Below are 2,830 nucleotides of genomic sequence, written 5' to 3' on the forward strand. Positions count from 1 at the left end.
CAATTGGATAAGTGGAAATGGTGCCCCAAGAGCTCCAATGATTGGAAAATAACGGTTTTCTCCATAAAATTCATTTTTGGTTGCTTATATCTCCGACACATTTAATTCTACATAAAAACTGTTATAGATCTATTCAAAATAAACAATTTACTCATACAAAGTTTTTCTGTATATCTAATAACTATTGTGTAAAAGAAAAAATAAGCTGAAATCATTCGATTGAAATTAGTAAGTTCTATGAATGCATTCGCCTGCATGACTGTATGTTGTTTACTAAATTTGTTACAAAATAAGTCTAACATTTGGACAGTTATATACATAAATAAGTTTCTGTGTTATTCATTGGAATACGAACTGAATTTTATAGTATTTTATCGTAGTGATTCAAAATGATTACAATAAAAAGTGTTACCGAGATGTCTTCTTTAAATTTGTGTAAAAATATATACCTTGTTTGTTATCATTCTAGTGGGTTGACTGGAAATAAATAACCATCAAATAGGGAAGTATTAAAAGTCCTTTTTTACCATGCTTGTAGTTAAGTTATGGTTAAGCGAAAGTTTGTGAGCTAAATACAGTTAGGATGTGTGCATTAGGATCGAAAATTGCTGCCAGCTTTAGAAGAAAAACAAATGTGAACCGTCCACCTATTATAATCTCATGTGAGTTTGTTGAGCAATTACTTGCACAGATAAATGGTACCGGAAGACCACGGGCATCTGCTAATTTTAAATCAATTTTTAAATGGGGTTTACAGGATCACGCGAGTTATATCGCTAGTGAACGATATAATCAGCAAACACAAAACATCAGAAGTATAGATCGTTTATTCCTAAACAAACAATCTCGAGCAACACATTATATTTTATCGTGCAAATATTCTATACTACTAAACATTTTAAATTATGTATTGTATTAAACAGGAAATAAAAAATACCTAAACATTGTAACAAAAATTATCTATTAAATAGGAAATTGAAAGCAACTAAACATTGTAACATTTTTCAATACCTAATTATAACAATAAAACATATTTATAAAAACAATAGGAGGAAAATCCCTAGTGTTGGGACTTCCGTCCTTTTCTTTAACCTTTTCTTTCAAACAATAGTAAATGTAATTAAAATTAATACAGTTTATTAAAATAAGTAACACATTTCAACCTTGAGAATAAAATTAGTCTCAAGATAATTTTGTATAAATACAGAATACTGTTGAAAAAAAAACTAGTCTTAAGATTCATTCAATAAAATACGCATCAAACTTAAGTTTCATGTGTTTTTAATCAAATATAATTCGCGCAAGTTTTAGTTTCTGATACGACAGCTGTAAACATTGGCCCTTTTAACGAAACTTGCTAAATTATTGAAAATTATTTAGAAAGAGATCTTTCATATTTAGCTTGCAGACATTTACGAAATTATTTTCAAAAGTGTCCTCCATGCTAATATTTGTAAGTCTGAAAGCCCAAATGTTGAACTATTTCAACGATTTTAAAAGTTGATAATTATATTGTCGGCTTAGAAAAAGACGAAGTAAGAAAATCTTTGAACACAGATGATGTGTTACGAATTACAAGTTTTCTTAATAAGATTCGTAAGGATAACCAATCAAGAGATGATTATGGGGAACTTCTGGAACATGCATTTATATATTTAGGAGAAAAGCCGAACTGCAGCATAAAGTTTTGAGATCTTGGAACTATACATCACGCGAGATGGATGGTGAAAGCCATGCATGCATTAAAAATATATTTATTTAGGAAAGAGTTCAAATTATCTACAGAAGAAGAAAATGCTTCTTGCGATATATGTATATTTATTACTAAAGTGTATGCTGAAGTATGGTTTAATGTATCGTCATCAGTCAAAGCTCATTTCCAAGATTTTAATCTTCTTTCTATTCTCAGTCAATATTAAAAAATTGATGAAGATATATCTAAAGGTACTTTGGAGAAATTATGTAATCATGTTTGGTATTTAAGCTCCGAGCTTGTTCGTTTTGCTTTTTTGGATTTAAATATATTACCTGAGACAAAGATGGTTTCGAATTCGAATATAGATAGCTATGACAAGGAAGTCAATAGAGTATTTACAGATCGCGTAAATAACTGAAATCGTCGAAAAGGGAATTGAACAGTTTGTATACAAAAACACTAAAAACATTTTTAATTGTTTCAAGTCATTTATTCGTAGTCGAAGTTTCGTAGTGAGCGGACATGTTTTTTAACCGGTCTCGAAGAAATTTAAATTACAGTATAAAAACAAGTAAATAAGAAGTACTCTTATAAATATCACTTTTGTTATTAATACAAATTCACAAAAATAGATCATTTTTGAGCGAAAAACAATTAGTAACAGTTTGAAGTGCATAAAATATTAATTTTTGGTGACTTTCTTTCTTTTTGCATTACTTTATTAAAAAACTCAAACAGCTGACAGAGATAGCAGATTAATTTCTAAAGCTTATAATCAGAAAAACACTGTGCTCTGCACAAAATTGCAAAATATCACGCACAAATGTTGTGCAATTCTAAATAAAACTTCACATCACAAATGTGATGTGCGAAAATTTTTGTGCACATCTTAAGTCCACATTTTGTGTGCACAAACAAAACGCACATTTCACACGAATGTGGTGGAGTGAAATAAAACTCGCACACTCAAACTGTATTTGTGCCAAAGTTTTTTCGCCCAGCACATTGCGTGTGAGGCAGCCAGCTTGCCGTCACACACAACGTGTGCAGAAAAGAATACGAGGAGCACATTTTGTGTGCACACTTGAAAATAAAAATGCACCCAAATGTGCGGAGACGAAATGACTATTGCAC

General features: G+C 30.4%; 1 protein-coding gene across 1 annotated transcript in view; it reads left to right on the forward strand.

Moving 5' to 3' along the window:
* Positions 1-487, forward strand: part of LOC119666219 (zinc finger protein 701-like) — a 1,796-nt gene extending 1,309 nt beyond the window's left edge. Inside the window, exon 3 of the mRNA XM_038075501.1 lies at positions 470-487. Coding sequence (XP_037931429.1) covers positions 470-487 — 18 coding nt within the window. The remainder of the gene's footprint in view (positions 1-469) is intronic.
* The last annotated feature ends 2,343 nt before the right edge of the window (positions 488-2,830 follow it).

Source organism: Teleopsis dalmanni, chromosome 1, assembly GCF_002237135.1.
Source record: "Teleopsis dalmanni isolate 2A chromosome 1, ASM223713v2, whole genome shotgun sequence".
NCBI lineage: Eukaryota > Metazoa > Arthropoda > Insecta > Diptera > Diopsidae > Teleopsis > Teleopsis dalmanni.